At 38.8% G+C, this 20729-nt stretch overlaps 1 protein-coding gene across 6 annotated transcripts in view; it reads right to left on the bottom strand.

The window, feature by feature from the left end:
• Positions 1-20729, bottom strand: part of gse1b (Gse1 coiled-coil protein b) — a 170913-nt gene that overhangs the window by 33288 nt on the left and 116896 nt on the right. For 4 of the 6 annotated variants that reach the window (XM_028434995.1, XM_028435005.1, XM_028435014.1 and 1 more), the window contains one exon: positions 167-364. In XM_028434995.1, the coding sequence (XP_028290796.1) occupies positions 167-364 (198 nt within the window). Of the gene's footprint in view, positions 1-166; positions 365-2167; positions 2300-6965; positions 7093-20729 lie in introns of those variants that run through there. The other 2 variants (XM_028435042.1, XM_028435024.1) reach the window with 2 other exon arrangements.

Here is a 20729-nt window from a genome sequence, read left to right as displayed (position 1 = left end):
ATTTGTGATATCAAAATGGGGTCACGAGCCAAAAAAAGGTTGGGTCTGTTCTATAGTGTGCAAGTGCTATAGTTCCCCAAACTTTGAATCTGATGAAGGGACTAAAATATGTGTGTGTGTGTGTGTGAGTAGTTAACTGTGTGTAGCGCAGACAGAGAGGATTTACCTCTGGGCTCTTCGGCCTGTTTAGCCAGTTTACGAAGGGCTGCAGCAAATCCAGAGTGAGCTGATTGGGCGGCTGGGCTTCCATTGGCAACGATGGAGCCGTTGAGAGGCGACGGAGTAAGGGGGCTGACAGTCGCCGTGGTACGAGTCGCCGTGGAGATCATTCCTAATGATGGTGACTTTGGCTCATGGCTCATGCCTATGAAAGTGAAACATGAGGTGAAATTAGTAAGAAGGCTGGATTTACAAAATCTACAAGCGTATCAGACCTAAAAATAGAGCAAAACATAACGCTGTGAAATGTGCACTAGGCAAATCAGGCTGTATTATACATGTGTTATAGAGTTTATATTTGTGACAGCTAGGGAGAAGGAGCTGAGGGGTTTAGCTGCATGTATACAGTACGAGTCAGGGTGAGTGTTCTGGAGGACAGGTCTACCGTTCTTAAAGAAGCAGTATTGTGAAAAAAAAAATCACTTTATAATGGTTTTGCTACAGAGATATACTTCCCTTTAGCCTCAATCAGAGGGCTAAAGTTGAAAAGGTTATGTTTCCTTTCTCCCTTGCTATTCCACATTTTGTAAAAAGTCAGCTCAAAATGGGCGAGTTGGATTTTTTTCGCGTTATGATGTCATAACGTGGAAATTCCTCCTCCTGACAATCCCAGCTCCTCCTACCCTACATCAGAATGTGAGCTCCTCCTTCTCAAACTACTTCACAGGTAAAACAAACATAGCAAACGCAGGTTGATATTACAGTTGATATATTTACGTTTAGTATATAGATAATCCAGTATATAGATAAACCGAAGAGCGCTCACAATCAGTTTCATTTTTTGTGTTTACGTCAACTCATGCCTATGGATGAAGGCCTGTTTTCAGGAGTGCTCAGAAAGTGACCTTTCAAATCGCTATAACTCCAGAAAACAGGCGAGTTTGTGAAAATAAACCTCAAATACTATGTTGTTGGGGTTCTGAGAACAAATACAAGTGTTTTCAATATATTACAATATAACACATCTGCAAATACTGACCTCATCTTTTTGTTTTTCTTTCAATTAGACTTATATTGAATACTAACAATACTAATACTTAAAGGCCATAAACGACACAAAACATAAAAACACCACTGTGGAGGGATTGACTTTTAGCATCAGTGTGCGATTATACAGAGTCAGAGTATGGATGGTGAGGGTGGGGGTGGGGAGGGGAGGGGAGGGTGAGGCCGGCTGTTCTTTTCCTTCCTGTGTACATGTGTATTGAAAAGTGACACCATGTTGATAGGCCTGTGGTTAAAGAAATCCCTGAATGCCACTTAAACAGCACGCGCACACGCGCACGCGCACGCGCACACGCACACGCACACACACACGCACACACACACACACACAATCTTAAAATCGCCATTTAATTCAAACACAATGGCATGTTTTCTACCATAATTGGATATGAAGGAGTTATATCTGGCTTCGGCCCTAAAGTTGAGAACTGTAAAAAGATCAAGTTTCATCCTGACTAGCACACACACATTAATCTCTTCCTATATATATATATATGTGTGTGTGTGTGTGTGTGTGTGTGTCTCGTGATAGAATTCCCAACACCTCTTGAGTTGTCCTGTCTGTAACCTCCCAGTTACCCAGTGGACTTTGAGTGAACCCAGCAAACAATTAATAATGGAATCAGCGACAAAGATGACCCCTCAACACACGCACACACACACGCACCAGTTTCAAAGATAATAGAAGACATATAATAGAAAGCTGCTGCTCCATCCGTCATTAGGGGAAGTCCAAAAAAGTCAGTTAGGGAATAAAAAAAACACAAGGAACTTTTGCAAAGCCGACACAATACACCGTCACTACAGCACAAGCAGAAACACACACACCAAACAAAGTGTAAAAGAAGAAACACACACACACACAGACACACATATATCCAGAGCTGTGACAGTGGGACATGGACCTCCTTCATAGATAAAAAGCCTGCTGGAAGCTCCTTACTGCACAAAGGAGTGGAGCCGCTTGGATCCCCCATGGCTGCATCTTCCTGACGAGCAGAGCCCGGCACACACCGGCAGCAGCGAGCGGCAGCAGCACACACACCATCTTCCTGCTCCCTCCTCTCCTCTCCTCTCTCACCCTACAATCTATCTCCTCTCGCCTGTCCACACGCAACCACCCACCCACCCACCCACCCTGCCTGGTTTCCTGTCTCTCGCTGCCGCCGTTCACAAAGACCGTTTGGAGCTTATCTAACAAAGCAACACACCACACACTCTGCCTATCTCTCGCCTCCTTGCTCTGGCTCATGCACTAAGTGAGAAAACAAAAATTCCTAGGCTAGCAGCTGCTGCGATGTCAGGTGACCTCATCGCCCCATCCCTCCCTTCCTCCCTTTACCCCTCCTCCTCCTCCCCCTCCTCCCCTCTCAACCTATAATTCCTCAGCCATTTGTAGATAACAGACACAGGCATGCATGCCCTGCCAAGGCGAACTGGATGAGGGGGAGGGGAGAGGAGATGAGTGAGGAAGAGGAGGAGGATGAGGGGTAGATGCTCAGCTGGTCACCACAACTGAGTGCATTGCTGGGGAGCATCAGATATTGTTTGTTTCTCTGCATGGTTCCACTAACATGGGTGGTGAGGGAGTGAAGAACAGGTAGAGGAAATATTCGAGGTGAACTTTTTAAAAGAAAAAAAAGTGTCAAAGATGATACCGTATACAACAATAAATAGTGGGGGTGGGAACCTCAGGGTACCTCACGATACGATACACAGCTCACGATAATGATTATCTCACAATATGACGATACTGCATTTATCAACATATTGGTCAGAAATCCATCTACAATAATCTATGACATAACAAGAAAAAAAAGATTAGGGGAAAAACACAATTTTTATTTTATTTTTTTGAAAGACAATAAATTGAAAAAGTGTCCTATGAACAGTGACACTCTTTTAGTGAAACATTTCTGTAAAACAAGTGTCAACATCTCCAATAGTGCTTTCTGTAAACAAAATAGGGTCTTTCTTACCAGTGACACCATTATAGTGAAATATTCCAGTAAACAATATATTGGTTCCTTAAACAAACAGTGACAAAACCCCTGTGAAGACATACCTGCACATTTTAGTGAAAAAGCAGAAAAGGTTTTGAAAATAATAAAATAAATCTAAAAAAAAAAAGAAAAAAAAAAATCGATACTAAGAGCGAGCATATCGATAATGCGAAAAAAATATATCACAATGTATCTTGCCGTATCGAGATATCGTCACACTCCTAATAAATAGTGCAGTGTTTTTCAACCTTGGGGTCAACTGAAATGTCCGGTGTTACAGGTTTTTTATTTATTTACTTTTTAAATTAAGACAATATTTATTCTATATTCTCATTGTCAAATACAAATGTATTTTAAAATCATTATTAAAAAAATATCTGAGCGGGCACAACTTGTCACTAATCCTGGCTACTAGGGCTGGGCGATATGGACCAAATCTCATATTTCAATATTTTCTCTCAAAATAGCAATATATACAATATATATCTTGATATTTTCAACTCAATGAAATTTAACCCAGAATAGTAAGTAAGTAAGTAAGTAAGTTTTATTTATAAAGCGCTTTTTGCAGATAAAATCACAAAGTGCTGTACAGAGTTGTGGTAAAAGTACAAGTGCAACACAATAGAAGAATAGATGATAGAATGGCAATTCTGGGTTGAATTTGCTGATGAAAAATGCCACACAGGCACATTTCTTAACACAAACAGCAGAACAATATGTGGCACTTTCAGCTTTTTCTCCTATAAGGGACAGCACGTGTGAGTGAGTTCTGTAGTATGACTTGTTTAGGGGAAGGTCTGGGTTAGAAGGCACACAGAGATCCATGTAACTGAACTTTTCATGTTGTTCTGAGAAGTAGCAAAAGCAGCGACTCCTAAAATAAGTATTTTAATACAAAATAAGCCATAAAATATATATCTCAAAAATATGGAGAAATTGTAAAGAAGGACAATGTTTGACTGTACTCTATGAATGATAATAAATACTTGTATGATTTGTACTGTGATTGTATAAATAAAAACAAGTAAAAAAAATATAGATATGTCTCGATATAGGCGATAGTCATTTTCTATATCAGCAAAAACAAAAACTTGATATATCTTGAATCACGATATATTGCCCAGCCCTATTGGCTACTCTGTATTTTTAATACAGTAAAACAAACGTGATCAAAAACTAATTCGAGAGAAAAAAAAATGTCTTTAGGGTTGCCAGAAATTAATGAAATCAAAATGGGGTCACGATCCAAAAAAGGTTGGGAACCACTGAAATACTGACACTTGTTTTGTTTTTTTCCAAATATCCCAATTATATTTTGATAAGGGAAAATAACTTTAGGTTCAAAATGATGCAAAGATGAGAAAATCCACAAGTATCTCCACAATCCAACCAAACAACAAGGTTTTATTTCTCAAACACATACTACACTTGTGTGTAGTTATTAGGATGGATTAGTGGTCGGGGTCAGAGGACTAAAAGGGTGTGGGTTTGACTTATCTCACCCTGTTTTCATTGCAAGGGTGTGAAATGGTTGTGTTTTTAGTCGTTTCCTCTTTTCAACACGACACTTTAGTCAGAACAGCAAAGAAGTGAGTCCGGAACACATAAATTCAGAGTTAGATGAAATGGTTATATAGTGCAAACCTCCTTATAAAAGGCAGCCTCTGAGTTCAGTTTGTGTCTTTGTCTGTCGTTTGTGTTGGTTGGGAATATCAAAGTTACATTGTTACATTTGATAATCTAAGAATAATACAAAAAAACAAATGGTTAACTGGTAAACTGGTTCAAGATGAAAAGGCTGCCAATGCTGGTCGTCTGCTGGTCCTAACCAGCAAGATAATAATCATTACAATAAGCGTTTGGACCTGCAGACAAATGATAGGGATGATCATGAAATGTTAATTTTCTGCATGTTAAGACCATCTGCTTGAAGAACATTTAGACCAAGACTTCAGATTCACCTGCTCACACACTGCTATAAGGCTGTGATCATCATTCATCAAAGGTGTAGTGGTAGGTGTAGTGGTAGGTGTAATGTAGTGGCAGTGGTAGTGGTAGTGGTAGGTGTAATGGTAGGTGTAGTGGTAGGTGTATGTGTAGGTGTAATGGTAGTGCTAGGTGTAGTGGTAGGTGTAGGTGTAGTGGTAGGTGTATGTGTAGGTGTAGTGGTAGGTGTAGGTGTAGTGGTAGGTGTAGGTGTAGGTGTAGTGGTAGGTGTAGGTGTAGTGGTAGGTGTAGGTGTAGTGGTAGGTGTAGGTGTAGGTGTAGGTGTAGTAGACTACTACTTTGTCAACAACCAAGATCAAACTGTCACCCTTCAGATTAGATCAAAACCTTATGACATGTACAATAGGAATAACTTGAAACTTGAGATGGTGCAGATCAGGGTTGGGGGTCAATAATATTTTTCAGTTACAATTACATTATCAAATACCCATGTTCAATTACAATTCAATTATGATTATAGTGACCAGCAACTTTTCTAATTACAATAAATCACAATTATTTTTTTATCCTCAGAAAGTCAATTACATTTACGCTTTCAATGACTAAAGTTCAATTACATTAACGATATCAATTACTAAACAATATCGGTTACTAAAATTCAATTACAATTGATCACAATTACTGAGCCTGAAATAAATAACCTAATAAAAGTGAACCTTCCTCTTGCATTAGCTTTCTGTTAGCATCTCTGATAATGGGTCCTAAATCAGCTGTAAAATACACTATAAAACTAATATTTATCATCTAATTTCTTTCCTATGTCTTGGTTACCTTGTTAGGCTTCCTTAACCATGAAAATATAAGTTTTATTATTTTTTGATGTGGGCATCTGAGCATTTCGTGTGTCAGTATACTCCTTGATTTAAAACATTTTTAAATGATGAAATGTGGGAAAACTTGATATGAAACATATTTTAACAATTGTAAACTACATGTGTGTAGAACTGTACATAGAACTGTAACATACTTTACCAAACTTTTGCGTTAAATTATAATGAACGATTTTATAGAATTTTCATGGAAAATACAATTACAAAGTCAATTATTTGAACTCAATTACAAAGCAACATATTTTTTAAGTTGCAATTACAATTATAATTACACCATAATTTTAATGAATTATCAATTACAGCTATAATTGACCACAACCCTGGTGCAATTCCTACTCTGTTGGATTTGAACCATCCAGTTGAAAGTCTACTTCTCTAACCATCCAATGCAAAGATCCTTCATTGTAATATAAGCGTAACTCATTTATAACATGTTTTCTCTGGAAATGCATGTGCTTCAAACAACCACAAGATGGCGTTATATCACAAGGGGTTAGGGGTTAGTGGGTTAAGGTGGATGGCATATGAACACTTACATAGAAATACACACAAATGCAAACCAGATTGACTGCTAAACGACATGCAGTAAACACTGTTTTAACACCCGGCTGGGAGAAAAGCTGATTGTTTACTCCTATAGTCCTCAGCCACACACACACACACACACAAGCATAGATCACCCTATGCAAGCTGGAATGCAGATTATTCTTACACAGGAGCCCACTAACACCCCCCCCCCCCCCCCCCCCCCCCATTGGCTCCTGTATGCTCTGGCTAAGAGAGAGAGATAATGCAATGGCAGCTCTAGCAGGCAGTTAATCTTTAACCAGGAAGGGATTTTGCCTATCAGCTTGTTAAAAACCACCAGCGCCAAACTATCCCATCTATAGTCACTAACCTGGCTTCACTTGCGGCTTGCCTGTAACCGTATAGCCAAAGACAACGCTGTAACCTCATTGGAGCGGCAGCAGATGCTTCCTTTCTGAAGGGCTTGGAAAAGCATACTTTCCCCATGTCACAACAATGTGGTCTGTCTAAGAAAACTGAGCCAAACGGGTTGGTGCCTGCCCTCAAATGAGCTATAAACATGTCATTGCAATAAACTGCTTGCTTCAACATGTGTGGTCAGACCGGTGACTAAAGCAGCAGTTGGAGAGGTCTCACTGAGGACATCCTGGAATAATGTGTGTTGTTGAAATTTTTAAAAAAAAGTCTGAATTTAAAGCAATTTAAACATAAATACATAAAGTTTATCATCTTGAGGCAGAAGTGTTAAAGGGAAAATAATGGTAAATAGGTGTGTACATACTTGTGTATGTGTGGACAGATGAATGTATAGTGAATTACATGAATTGTATCATTATATATGTATAAATGTATATTTATAGTGTAAATAAATGTATATTATAAGAAGATTATATGTAAAGTGCTAGATATTACAAGGGGTAGGATCATATACTGCTTTTCAAACATGTACAGGCTTCACGAGCAGGATTGTGTAACCATTTGTTCTCTCTTTGCTTCGTTTGATTTATTCATTTCGTTTTGATTGATTTATTTATTTTTATTACAGTATTATTATCATCATCATTTTTTTCATTGTGGTAGATACACTGATGTTGTATTCATGTTTGAAATAAAAATGTAATATAACTAAATCAATCCATGTAGATCCAGGGTGGAATTGTCTATGGTTTGGTGTTAAGCTTCATTTAGAAATGTATCTTTTCATTGGCTGTATGAACAATAACTTGTAAAAAAAAAAAAAAAAAAAAAAAGAGGAAAAAGAAGAGAAAAAAAAGCTACATCCGTTTTTGTTTTGACAAACTCTTTTTCAGAAGCAAATAAATGTCTAAATAAAGCTGTACTGAACTGCTAAGTGGGGGAACACTAGTTACTGCAACCAATTATTGAACATATGATAAAAAAAACCTCCTTTTACAAAAAAACATACATTGATATTTTCCTTCCCAGTTGTTCATCACAGTGATTCTGACCCTAATGTGGCCCTTTACAGCAGAGGGGACAGGGTTAAACCACTCCTCTGATTAAAATGACTTTTGAGTTAGTAGACCTGCTACTCATATGAGGGGATTTAGAGTCAGTTTGATGATTACATGTCATCGTGAAACGTTATGATGAAGTGCAGGATGAGCTGACAACGGGATGAAACGGAAGACGGAGGATCATTGAATCTCAGCGGAAAAACTGAAGAATATCAAATAAGGCCTGTCTAACGCACCAGCGGAGCAGCGATGAGGATCAAGACAGTTTAGCAAAACAGGAAGCAATATGGGCAAAACAGCTACCGCCATAACCGCATAATCATCTGCTTCTGACGCACTGATGTGACTGAATAAGAGCAGAAACCACAACCGTAAATGACAAAAAAACACCGTGACACTGTGACAATATGTTACAAATTCACTGCTACTGACATTTAGTAATTAGATATAACACTAGTTGTGCTAAAATGATCAAGGTAACATATATTAAGTGAACAAAACTGATTATAAATGATTTCAAACATAAATAAATACCACAGTTGGGATATTAGGTCAATAGTTGAATGTCAACCAGCCCATTCACAGAGTATCCAGGAGTACAGCAGGACAAACCTGCTCTGGTTAGTTGACTTTTCAGATATACAATCTACCCTTAGGCATTGTGCAACGGATGTGTGTGTGTGCCTGTGTGTGTGTGTGTGTCTTTAGCAAGTACACACTCCTGTGGGTCCCATCACTTTCAATTGGTACCAAAAACAAATCTCTAAAATCAGATAAAGTGGCTGTGAAGCAACCCAGTTAAAAATGATGATGGAAGGAAAAAGGCATGGAAAGAAAGAGCATAGCGTAGGGTGTAAGCCAGGGGTGTCAAACACATTTTAGTTCAGGGGTCAAATACAGACCAGTTTGATCTCAAGTGGGCCAGTGATTATACTTTAACATCATTATGACATTTTCAATATCAGTTCAATTCACTTCAAAAAATCTTGTAATTTAGAGAACTTTTGTGCCATTGTTTGTAAAAAATTGCAAGATTTGTAGAAAATGTGTTTTTTCCACAATTTGAAATTAAAAATTACTGCATTCATGTGGTATAAACAAAGGAAACATATAAGCCCTTAAAGGTCAAGCGTTCATAGCGACGTCGCTTTTTGATCCTTTGATTATCTCTCTCTCTCTCTCTCTTTTTTTTGGCTCTTCCTATCTCTAGCTGGGTTTCCAATACAGGTTTTCGCAAATGTCGACAAAGCATATTAGCGCTTTGAACGCGTTTCAATTGAAGGCTGTTTTGGGCAGGAGCCTCGTAACTCCCGAGACTTGGCCGCAGACAGATGCTTAGAACCTCTTTATAACAATCCGTATTCCTTTGTTGTTTCACGGCTAATGTGGCAGTATTAATTTTTAAGTATAATGCTAAGAAATGTCCCAGTCTTCTCTTCTTTCTAAACGTACCATGTCATGTTTTTTCAAAGCGAAGTGGTCATGTGAGCATGTACGTCACGTTCTGACGTGCATTTGTGTTAGAAGTGTTTCCATAGCGCTTTTGTGACAAATTTCAATATTGAAACGTCTGAAACTTTTTAGTGATATTTGAGTGTTTTTTCGAAATTCAGAATACCAGTTTTTATTGCGCTATTAAGCTTTTGCGCATTTCCAAGGATAATGGAAACACAACAAGCTTTGGATTGTTCACCCACTAATAAGGAACGGGGGTTTGTATTAGACCGTCAGGAGTAGTGATAGATCGATACATCGGCCGGCTGATAATATTGGTCGATTTTGGCATTTTTTATGTGTATCGGCATCGGCCGATGCGGGCTGCTGCGTCGGCCGATCCGCATTATTTACAGAAAGCAGAAATATTTTTTACTTGTTCTACATCACCTGTTTTTAATATTTGTTAAATGTTTTACTTTTTGTCATTCTACCTCACCTTTGTTAATGTCAATACATGTTGCTTTTTAAAAAACTGAGACTCGTACCATTTGTAATCATCATTGTGTAAATTTTATGATGTAGATTGAGGGAGCAAAAGTAGCATCAGCTCCAAATATCGGCTCAAGAAAATCGGCAATCCGTATCGATCATCAGCCAAGGCTGATGTAAAAAAAAAAATCGGCATTGGCCCTTAAAAAATCCATATTGATCTATCCATAGTCGGGAGACAGGTTAGTTTTACCCTACTGATGATGTGTTGATGCAATAGTAATCCTGCTTCATTAAATTGCTGAATTTGTCCATCTACAACTTGATTATTTAACAATAATTTCTGACTTGAGTTTCACACAAGTGGTGTAAGCAGAGGGAGCAGGAGCAAGGCCAGATCAATATTAGGGACAGAAAGTGTTTCCAGTGTGGGAGGCCAGGCCAGGTTCTGAGTCCACAGCAGAGAACGGAACACATCTCACGCTCTCCAGAAAACACGTCGCTGTGGCAAACTAAATCAAACCCAAAAACAATCTTTCTACCTTATGCTGTGTGTGTGTGTGTGTGGCTTCAAATGATACATGTGTGCACAGCACACACCTTATTATTCATCCTTCACCTCCTACTTGTCTTCCTCCCCCTCGCTCCAACCCCAACCACCCAAGCTGCCAGCTGCAACAAAACACTGTGATTTCTAAACGCCAGCCAACATCACTCTCCCTTGTTTCCCGTCTTGTATTGTATTCAATTCTCTACTGGACAGTGGACACACACACACACACACACACACAGACAGGAAGTGTCTTGATGCTAGGCACGAGTTGAAACAAATTCTCTCTCCCTCATTTCCTCCCCTCTCAACACTGCCATTTCTCCTGTCTGTTAATTACATATAGGCTGTAGTGGGGAGGCCAGGGTTGTGGTGTTTATGTGTTTGTATGTGTGCACATGTCATATACTGTATATATATATATATGCAGTGTGTGTTGCAGTATTTCTCTGAGACACCAGCGTGGGCGTGTGACAGAACAGTCTGGTTACGCTTCACAACGCTGCCTGGAGAGTGTAAACACACACACATAAAGAGACACACAATGAGTCATAAGAGTGTTGGTGTGTATCTCTGATTCTTTTTGGTCAATGCCCCAAGTCAAGCTAATGTCTGTGTGGCTGAGACTCCCGGCTCTACCCCACACCCACCCACCCCCTACCACTCTAGCATCAAGCTGATCAGAGGCAGAGGGCCCGCCCCATACCAGCCTCAAAAGCTCTTCCATGAAAAAGCAGCCAATGAGCTTGCAGGACTCATTACCATTATCATCACAGTGGTTGTGTCCCGTTGGCTCTTCACTTTCATCAACCTCTGTGATGCTCATTTGTTAGAGCAGAGATTCTCAACATTGTGGTCAGTACCCCATTTGGGGTCGCGATACATTATGAGGGGGTCGCTAGATGCCTATTATTTCAACAATTTGAGCCCATTTTTGCTTATTTTTACCGGGTTTTTTTGCCATTACACAAAATTTGCCACATTTTCACCTATTTTCATCACTTTTTCTTGCCATATTTTAGGCTCCTTTTAATGCATTTTTGCTACATTACTCCCATTTCTGCCCCCTCTCCATCAAATTTCAATGCCTTTTCAGCAATTTTTTTCAGAACTCTTTCCACTACTTTTCCCACCTAATGTCACATATGTTGACCAATTATTGTAACTTTTAAGCTCTTTTCACCATATTTGATGCTCATTTTTGCCAATTTAACCACATTCACAATTTGTCTTCCCCAATATTTGCCAGTTTATACTAATTGTTCCAATATTGACACTTTGACTCCCCCCCCCCCCTTTTAACCACTTTTTCTGTTCGTTTCTGGCCATTCTAACTTTTAACCAATTTCTGTGGTTTTTAAAATCTTATTCCTTGATAATTCAGATAAATAAATAAATGTGGTTATCACAGATATTCATAGAACAATTGACCATCATTTTTGCTGACTTTATGGATGGGCCCCAAAATGCTCTCCCCTTTATTCCCCCTCATAGATAACCCTGTCTCCACATGACTGTTCTTAAATGTTTCATGTCTTGTTCAAACACCTTCAGGTGCAGTGGGGGTCCCCGGTCTCTGGCACCTTTATTTTGGGTTGAAGGGACCGCTACAGACCCCACCTGAGACACACTGGAATAAACAAAAGGAATGTGGCACCATGAAGCTTATCGTGGCTTCTGCACCTGTTCCATTTGGTGTGCCTTTGAACCCACTAACAGGTTTTACACACCAATGTGCACACTCACACACACAAACACAGCGCTCATGTCCAACAGGCCTGGTTTACAGCCATGCTCTCTGAGCCAAAAGATGTCAGTGCATGTAAAATTCTGTGCAAAATCTCCTTCCTTCACTCTATACCTCCCTGCACAAGGTTTCATAGGTGACAAGCATACTTTATGCTGGCTGCCATCCACACACTCCTATATCTCTCTCTCTCTTCTTCTCTCAAACCCAATGATATATTCTTTCTCACGTCTTGTGGTTGCCTCCATAACAGCTATACACACAGCACTTACTTGACTTTCCAGAGCAAGGTCCGGTTGCTGAGAGATGCTCTGTTGTAATCTTATAATTGGTGTAATTGGTGTGTGATCCTGTTTGAACAAGTTCAAACGTGTGTATGTTGGTGTGGTCTGATGAGCAAACCTCTTTGCTGGAGGCAAGCACAACCTCCTGTCATTCTGGCCACATAGCTTGGCCAGCAGCCACAGAAAAGTACAGCTTCTATGTCCAACAGAGCCCAGATCTGTGCTGTTCTTTTTACTCATACTTCTAAAGACTGAACTGAGTACAGGACCAAACGCATCCAACTAAACGTACACAGTATATACACAGCCACCCATTAATTTGAGGTTTTATAACTAGATTGTTAGACACAATCTTGAGAACGTCTACAACATCATCATTAACATTTTATTAAAAGAAGATAAAATATTATTTTCTCACATTACAGGCCACGGTGCTAATTTCAGATTCTTACAGGGTAGTATGTAATTAAATAGACAGTAGTTCATATTTGGATTAGCAATAATTCAGCACTTAATGTGTTGCTGAGCAAAAGCAGTGAAATACGAGCTGCAGATAAAATGTGAGCAAAACAAGTACACAGGTTTACTTTAAAAATGTCACCATGAATCAGCATTTTTAAAAATTAAAAGCTTTAAATTACATTAGTGACAATTTGCATCATCTGACAGACTGAACCCCTGTTCAGGGTGTACAGCCTTACAACCCTGTTCAAGTGGGTATAGCAGATAAATAACGGAATGATCTGTAAAAAAGGTCTGGCTTTATCAATAGTATGTTTAGCTGAAATATATATTTCATTAAAAAGTCATTTCTATTGGACGGAAAACAACAAAGAAATTGAGAATGCGAGAATATTAACAGACAGTTCTATTTAAAGATCACAGATCATTTAGCAAAAGGCTTCTGCTTCCTGTTCCTGTAGCAGGGTGCAGTGGTTAGCACGTCTGTCTCATACTCAGAGTTTGATTCCAGGATTTGAACCTGTGTGAGTGATATGTGTGAAGTTACATAATGTGTGGGATTTGCATGTTCTCCTGCGGCCCAAGGGGCCAAGCTGCTGTTGTACCACCTGTAGCATCTAGATTATGGGAAACTATGTTCTCCTGATTCCTGGCTGGGTTTTTTCCAGGTACTCATACTTCTCCCAAAACTGAATAATGCAAGTTAGCGACTAGGTCATAGTTTCTTGATTTGCAGTTGCTAGAATCAACCCCTACACCTGATTTGTAATGGCATTGTTCAATTGTACAATTACATAAAACACCCTATATGTGTAAAGTTGATCCTACATGCAACTACTTTATGTTGTTTTGCAGATTAGATGTTTCTCTTAGTATTATTGCACCAACAGTTTCCTTAAAATAGTTTAAATAGTGATAATAATGACCAGGTTCTGGTAATGCAAAGATTATCACATATGATTCGTGTGAAACGGAGGTGTAAGCAGAAGTGTAAAGAAGAACAGAAACCATAATGATTAACATTTAGTTATGCAAACACTCGTCAATAAAACAATCTAGCAAGAATCTTCTTTGTGAGAAAATGTTTAAAGCAGCTATTACAGCAATTCCTCCTCCTAAATAACAGACACGCAGCACAGCCCATAAACTAAAGAAAACCCTTTGCTAAAACAACCTCTTCTCTTTTTCCAACACATATCTGACCTTGGCTTCTCGCACAAGTAGGCATACAAACACATGTTTATACTCTTACACATTATGACAGTCAGCTGATCTGATAGAAAAGATATCTAACCACTGTAAATATAGAGGAGAGATAGAAGGCGACAACAAACAAAGATTATGTGATGGCAAAAGAATGAGGCCTTTGTGTGAAAGTAGCCCTCAGCATAAAGCTTGTTGGAAGTTTAAAAGTGTGACTGGTGAAAGCACAAACTTAGGACTGAAAGTAATTAGGCAGAAAAACACAAATTAAAGATTTCATGAGAAAGTCCAAATTCATTACGGCAGTAGTCAAGCATTACTTGGGGTCAGCATGTGAGTAAATTCTTTTCTATTCTCATGTTGCCAGATAAGCACTTATCAGACCTGGGGTTGTGAAAACAACACTAAACACAGAGACCAACTACAAAGAGGATATAAAAAAGTTTTTGTTTAGTTTCTTTGTCAGTTTAAGCCAGACCAAATTTAGTGTGAATAATATTAAGGTCTATTCCATTTTGACCATTTATTTCCAACTTGAGCTAACAAGGCAAACAATGTTATCTACTGAGCCCCTTGGTATGTTGTATAAATGAAATCAATGAATCTGGGTATGAAAAAAGAATGTTTCCAATATAGTTCCAGACTGAAGAACATGAATCGACCACACAGAAGGCTGTGCAACTGCCCAACTCAACCAGCTGAGCTTCAAAAAAGCAGAAACATTGTGACAGCAACTTGTTAACTAACTCGGACAGAAAAAAAAAAATGGTCACGATAAACACTGAAACTTTACGATACAAATATTACCAGTCTGCATACAAAACTGAAAGAAAAGAATAAAAAAAGTAGGGCTGAACAATTAATTGCATTTGCGATATTATCGCAATATCATAAAATGCGATTTTCTAATCGTAAAGGCTGCAATTTTTGTTTTTTGTCCTTTCTTGTACTGTCCTGTTAAGTTCAGAGTGTGTTTAAGAAGTGCAGTTCACATGTTTACATGTTTCATGAAACGTGAAGTTAGTTAGATATGTAGGTGAAGAGGTAAAGCCACAGATTGGTTTGCTTTATTGTTGTAAAATGTGCTTTAAAGCTTATATTTTGTATTTATTTAAAGTTTAAATAAATCTGAAATTGTTTATTATGAAACAGATTGATTTATTGCTTGTGTTCATTGAAAAATACATGGCATGGCCCTTGAAAAAAAAATCGCATATTAAATTGCAATCGCAATATTGAGGGAAAAAAAAAAATCGCAATTAGATTATTTTCCAAAATCGTTAAGCCCTAAAAAGAAGTCACAAAATATAATTTGAATGTTTACCTTATATATATGTTTAATTTTCATAATGTCTCACTATTAAGCATGCAGCCAAAGCTCAAACTGAGCTTGTCTAACATATACATATGCTGTTGTCCTTATTATTGCATTAATTCCCCTCAAAGGGCAGCATATCATTTTACGAATGCAATTACCATAAACTGAATCGGTATGGACTGTGGGAGGAAACCATAACACCCACTGATTTGAATACAAGGTCAGAATAAATAAGCCTGGCTGAGAACCAGCATAAAGGTTGACATCTTAATAGTGAGTAGTGAAAAAAAGTGGTGACATATTCACATCTGCTGATATCATAAGCATACACTCGCTTGATGATTTATGAAAGAATGCCTGAACAAAAAAAGGAGAAGTATACCAATATGATATTTTTGAGACTGATCCCATTCTAGAACCTCAGAATTTCCATTTCAAAATGTACCCAATTCCATTTCAGTTTACCCATTTCTGCCTCAGTCAACATATTTCTACTTTGTTTCCGTTTCAAAAGCTTTCCTTGTGTCATTACTATGCTATTAAACTTTCTAAATCCTTCCAAACACGCTTAATAAAAGAATGAACAAATGAAATTAATGACAAAAGTTAACTCCATATACTGAAATGTGCCAAAACATGCACAAGATCTTGCGTGAGAAAAATATTGTGGAAATGTGTGATATTGTTCCAAAACATGTCGGTATGGGTTTAGGCTGTCAAATACAGTAGCTATTTCCATTATAGAAGGTGAAGCCTGTCATGTTGCCTCAAATTACGTTGTGTTTTTGGCAAGAATTGTCATTTCCATCTCTCCGACCAACGGTTTCCGTATAATTGTGTGTAAATACGTGATATTTTCCCAAAACATGCATGTGAGAGTATAGTCAGTGTCATATTACATTTTCTGCTTGATTTCGTTTAAAATATAAAAATATTAGTATTATTAATATTGCTATTTCTATTTCAGGAATGTTAATTCTGTTTTTTATGCCAGTTTTACGCAATTCCGTAGAATTGGATACAGCAACAGTACTTTTAACTCATTCACTGCCAGCCATTTTCAGAGCAGACAACCCCTCAGTGCCAGGCGTTTTAGATGATTTTCACTGACTTTTCAAGACCCGCAGAATATTTTGTCCTATGACTGTCTACTTTCATCAGAAAAGATCATTTTGTTTCGAGCTTGTTTCGTTCTTCCGTAATCAGCAGTTGAATAAAGGCAAGTTTCACACAAATCGCCAGTTTGTGACAAAAAGCTGAGAAATCTGTAAAATTAAGCCAAATTTGGTTAATAGATAACATTTCACAACCGTGATCATGAGGTAAAGAGCATAAAATAACAAGGTTTTGCTCAATCCATTTACAAATTCAAATAAAAAAGAATCAATGTGGAACCTGGTCTTTCACCTTCTTAACACAAGGATGCATGCTATTAGTGGAGAATTATCGCTTAATGATAAAGCTGGGTGACACATGCATCTTTACACAGGATGAGCTTACAAAGCAGGTTTAGCTTGCTCTCACACTCTGAAGGCAAGCACACATAAAAAGTGATAGTTTAATCAGTGAAAGAGAGAAAGTAGTTATAATGGCAGCTGACTGAATCATTTTCAAGAAGGTTCTTGGTTCACGACTTGTGCAGTTTTTATTTGTTCATCCTCTACCTGTGAGAAAAAGCGTGTGCATGGTTGTCAACCTAATATTAGCGTGTCTTTACTATAGATAAATGACTTTATGACTCGTTTGTTCAGCTGTCTTCACTGGTCATTCTGTTTATAGCTTAGCTTTACAACAGCTTTTCTTTAAACCTTCAGTAGATAATTCTTAAACACACAATCAAACACACTAACTCAGGCAGACACCAACTCAAAGACTTCCAACTGAGGACAAAAGAAACACAAAACTGTATTTCCATAAACATTATACAGTAGCTTGTCTTCCACTACAATCTGCAAGCACACAAAGACAAGCACCAACACTCCCACATTTAAATGCCACCTAAGGACACATTTTTAATATTAGTCAAAGCCAAGCCTCACCCTGTCAAACAGGTCTTATTCTCTCTTTTTGGGAACTATGTAAACCCATGCAAAGGCCTCTCTACAGTCAGTGCTATTCAAAGCTATCAATGTGGACTGTTGATAAGGAAATGCAAAGTGGGTCACCTTTAACTCCGGGCTCCCTGTGTAAACATTGCGGGGAGCTGCTTGGGGCTCTTCTAATCACTCTCTAAACAGAGCCAGGTGCTGTTGCCACAGACAAACTGTCACCAACACTCTGCTCCGCACAGCTGCTGTCTAGCCCCCAGACACTCGCAGCAAGGCTACCGCAGCATGACAAACAGCACGGCAACACCTGAAAACATGCCAGCTGAGTGCATGGGCTGTGCCAGTGTAGAGGTTCAACAACTTTTAGATGGCAGATTACAACGGAACAATTTGGTTCCTCCGAGCAAGATTTGCATTGGAAAGGAAGGAAGTTATCAGACACTGAACAATCAGACATGGGGAATTCTGACAAGAGAAGATAAAGCAAATTAAAAACAAACTGAAGTGGTTGTTCTTTCCGGTTATTACCTAACTGGATGAACACCTTCTTTCTCCCATACATTGTTGTATACTTTGGTTTTGAAGCCCTGTTTTGCGCTGTCACTGGCTCTCTTGACCACCCACAATCCCATGCAATCTACGTCATCGCATAATCGCTCTAGGCTTCGATTTGAAACGATCCATGATTGACAGAAACAATCGCTTTCGAATTTGCCTGTTTGATCCGCTCTAGACTTTGTTTGCATGTTCACACCGCCAAACGAGGCAGACTATCCGAACAAACAAATTCTAGAACGTTTAGTCTAGATCTGTTGGTGTGAATGTATCCTTAAAATTGAGAACTTGTGAGTCAATGAGGTAGCCAGAAAGGATATGACTTTACTTTAAATATTAAGGCTTAAGAAAATCAATTGAATTGTTATTTCAACGAAGAGGAACACAAAAAAAACCTCTCAATCCTTTCAGGACTGATCTCAGGGCATCAGTCATTTACCTCTACACTATTAAACAAATTAACTTTAAAATTAATAGAAAATTTAGAATAAAGCAAGGTACAGACATAATGATTTTCTAAATCCTAAGAGATTTTTTATCTGTCAGACCCCACACCTGAAGACAGGAAATTGGGTGTGGTGTGCTCCGGTAATCTCACCACAGCACACCACACACAACGATTCTGTCCAACCCCTGAGCGTGATTCTCGTGTGATCAAACGTGATCTCAAAAACACAAGATGAAGGATGGAAGTTGACATTCAAGAGAAGGGAATAGCTGTGGTTTTGGCAGTTTTATTGTTGAGAAAAACCTGATATGAGACGAAAAGACAGTGGAAAAAAATCACTGAGACAGCGTGAAAATGAAAAATATTATAGCCTAGTACTTAGCAAGCTAGAGATTTTTTTTTCTTCATAGGTATTGGCTAATGCTTCTAACCTGGTAAAGACCTAAACAAAACTTTGGAAGCCATCACAAAAGACACATTGTACATGGTAAACTGTGTTACAGCAGCCCTTGTTTTGATGGCAGTGGCTATCCGTACGGTTGCCATATCAATATACCGACAATCTATCCGTACGCAGTGCCCCTATTTGGCCAGTGTAGGCCATGTGAAAGCTAGGGCTGTAGTCAACCAAGGAAATGATTGGTCAACCAAGACTATGGCACAGGTAGCGATTAGTCGACCAAAGAAAAAAAAAAAAAGGTGAAACATAAATATATAATGTGTATGAGGAAAAAAATAGGTTTTAATTGTAGGTTTCGGGTCGGGCATGGATATAAAAACCTAATGTTTGTCGGACCCGTCGGTTTCAGTTTCGAGTTCGGGCCAAAGCTTGAATAAGGTTCATATCATAAATGGTCTGTGTTTGCACCAAACACCAAAACAAAAATATTTGTCTCTCTTTTTGTGTTTCCTCGTCCTCCTCTCCACCTGCTCATTCATTCTCCAGCTCCGCTGCACAAAAACTCTGAGACAAACGCGACAATGCGCATGCGGGTCAGATTGGAGCCACAAACCATTCACACTGGAGTCTGATACAGGTTACATGTTAAATGGTAATGTGAACGGATGAACAAACAAATCGGAAATGAGCATCAAGGCCACTTTGGAGAAGATGCGCTCGGCGCTCTGCGGAGGTGGGTGGGAGGAACGCAGAGGAGTCGCTTCGGAGCCAGAACGAGCCTGAGGTATCGCCCTGATTTTGTTTCCACATGCCAGTGGCCCTATAGAGTCACATATGCTTGACTTGAATGTAATCCTTCATTTGTCGAAACTGGATCCTCTTTGCACAGCAGGATGAGAGTCAGGTTGATTCTGCCGGCTGCTATGCATGTGGACTGAGCACATGCAGTGTTGCGTCATATACTTAATTGACAGCGCCAAGAGTAAACAGGAAAAAAGGCCTGTCTCCTTACAAAATATGTCAGTAGACTACATTATTAAAATCGCACAAATGTCACCCATTGTAATTTTAAAATTTTGTAAATAATGAACAGCTTTTAATGCTGAAATTGAAAGTCAAAGTCCCTGCCAATGGTCGATATCGACCAATTAGTCGACGAGACGACCAAAGTTGGCAGCCCTAGTGATAGGTCAGTCATTGGTCAGTTTAGGTCGCGTGACTAAACCTAACCGTAACCCTAAAATGTGTTGCGATATTGGGTTATAACCTAACCCTACGTACGTACGCGTACTTTGGTAACCGTACCAATAGCACCGGGAGTTGTCCGTACGGCAACCATACAAATAGACACTTTCTTGTTTGTTTACACCAGCTTTGACGTTCGCCTGCTTCCGTGCCGACTGGCTTTTGATTTTATCGGACTGCATCTAAAATCTCCAATTTAAGCGTTCCTCTAAGTTTTTGTTGTTTTTGTCCCCGCCCTCAGTTGTTCCCATCATATACTGACAGCAAAAAAATAACTGAACTGAACTTGAATTGTTGACTATTGTTCTCTGTTTGAGTAATATCACTTGATAAAGTTTTTTATAACCTTCCACACTACAAAATAAGTAATAAAAGTATGTATGATTCGTGCTGATATTGTATCGGACTGATATCGGTATCGGCCAATACTCAAAGCTGCAATATGGGTATTGTATCGGATGTGAAAAAGT

The sequence above is a fragment of the Gouania willdenowi genome, chromosome 3, assembly GCF_900634775.1.
Source record: "Gouania willdenowi chromosome 3, fGouWil2.1, whole genome shotgun sequence".
Lineage (NCBI taxonomy): Eukaryota > Metazoa > Chordata > Actinopteri > Blenniiformes > Gobiesocidae > Gouania > Gouania willdenowi.
This window is presented reverse-complemented; position numbering and strand designations above follow the sequence as displayed.